General features: G+C 38.8%; 1 protein-coding gene across 1 annotated transcript; it reads left to right on the top strand.

Annotated features, from left to right (window-relative positions):
- The first annotated feature begins 336 nt into the window (after positions 1-336).
- Positions 337-780, top strand: LOC145687580 (uncharacterized). Its single transcript, XM_081761044.1, has one exon. It carries the CDS (start codon positions 337-339, stop codon positions 778-780), a length of 444 nt encoding a protein of 147 aa, XP_081617170.1.
- The last annotated feature ends 1330 nt before the right edge of the window (positions 781-2110 follow it).

Genomic DNA, 2110 nt, shown 5'->3' with positions numbered 1-2110 from the left:
CCAATTAAACATTTTGGTAAAAGAGCGGTAGCTGCAACCGGAGTCCCGGAACGAACAATTTGAGCAACTGTGACGAGAAGTTATTGAGTCGTCAGAATGGCCCTCCACATCATTCTCTACTCCTGGAAAGAGAAGACCAAAACCAGCACCTAAATCAGTGGACAATTTCGATGATTGTGTCATCCGTAGGTGTGTGTATGACTATGTTATGCGTGAAAAGCAAGTGCCAACACTTAGCAAATTGCAGACGACATTACAAGAATAATTAAATTTTGTAGGTAATAGTTAGTAAAGAAAGTTTGAGACGCTTACTGCATAAGCTGGGTTTTAAGTGGAATGACACCAAATAACAGAACCATTTTAACCGAAAAGCAAGAGATTCGTGCTCAAAGAACGTGGTTTTTGAGACAAATAAGACATTTTAGGCGGGAAGGACGACCAATCATATATGCACATGAAACATACTTGCATAGTTCCCACACTCCAGAATATGGTTGGTCAGATGATTCTGGCAAATGTTTTCGGGTACCTGTGTTCAAGGGACGACGTCTTGTGATATTTCACGCCGGAGGTAGGGATGGATTTGCTCCTAATGCTTTACTAATGTTTAAATCTATTTCGAAATCAGGGGACTACCACAATGACATGAACATCGATAATTTTATAAAATGGCTTCGGGAAAACTCAATTCCTAAACTTTCACCCAGATCTGTTATTGTTTTAGGCAATGCCTCGTATCACAACGCACAATTAAATCCTGCCCCCATCAAGATTCTTTAAAAAATATATGCAGAGATGGCTTCAAGAAAAATGGTTACCTTTCACACCTGACATGACACGACCTGAGCTGTGCGAGTTAATCAAATTATACAAACCTAAACATGTAACCTACAAAGTTGACTCCTTGCTAAATAAATGCTGATATTGTGTATTAAGGCTTCCACCATGTCACCCTGAATTAAATCCAGCAGAAAAAATGGACACTAGTGAAGAACTAGGTGGCATATCACAACACAACTTTTAATTTGGATGCGGTCATGCGGCTCGCACAATACAAATTTGAGAGTGTCACAAGCGAAGAATGGGGCTCAAGGTGTCGTCTTGTGGAAGAGATGGAGAATGAGTTTATGGAGCGCGAGGGTCTGATAGATGAATATGAAGATAATTCTGCATCCGCACCTTTGGTAATTTACGTGGACCCTGAATCAACTGGCACAGCATCGGATATTGAGGAGGACTTCTCTGGAGACCGTGAATCAACTAACACGGCCTCGGAGATTGGGGAGGATTTCTCAGGAATAGAAGAATTAGACTAATTAATGTGTGAATTGTGTCATTGGTCTTATCTTAATATGTTTGGAGCCATTGCAATAAGGTAAGCTCTCTCTTCATTAATAGGCTGTACGTGTTATTCATTCGTGTTAGTGTAACTTTTTGTACAATGCTTGGTAGTTATTCTGTTGCATATTTAGATTGCAACACTTCGCTGTGAAACGATTGCGGCAGAAACAAGTGTGTTGGACTATACTTTTCCTGAAGTTTAAGAAGAGTGTCTTAAGGTATTCGTGTTCAATGGAAGACAACAGGACACTGCGCTCAATCACATGATCATACGTTGCAATATATATATTTGTGAATATTGAGTACAACATTCAAATTCACGCCTCATACAAATTTAATTTTCCCGCCCAAACTTAAAATTCTGCCAAATATAAAGTGTTCTTTTTGACAATTGTGTACTCATATAAGTGAACAAGACATACCAAACAAATTTATAGAAGTACATATTTAAATCCTAGAGAACATCTGCAACATTTTTTTTTGACAGTTCCTAAATTTAGAAGATGTGGCAGTGTATTCCTCCCAAATTTTAAATGGAGAGCATCAATGTACACAATGCTGCAATTGTCGCCGAATACCTCTTAAAATGCTTGCGATCGTCTATAAACGTCACAAAAATTATAAAAGACTTTGCTGACTGATTATACACTCAGCTACAACAATCTGACTGTTGGACTAACAGCAACAACAGTTAGTATAGACAGACTACGTGAACTAAATGAGGTGGAAACAGGTATTATCATTTGAGCCCACAGGTTTGGACATTGGA

Source organism: Thermobia domestica, chromosome 6 (assembly GCF_964235325.1).
Source record: "Thermobia domestica chromosome 6, izTheDome1.hap1.1, whole genome shotgun sequence".
Classification (NCBI taxonomy): domain Eukaryota; kingdom Metazoa; phylum Arthropoda; class Insecta; order Zygentoma; family Lepismatidae; genus Thermobia; species Thermobia domestica.
The sequence above is the reverse complement of the archived record's forward strand: the minus strand, read 5'-3'. Positions and strand labels throughout refer to the sequence as shown.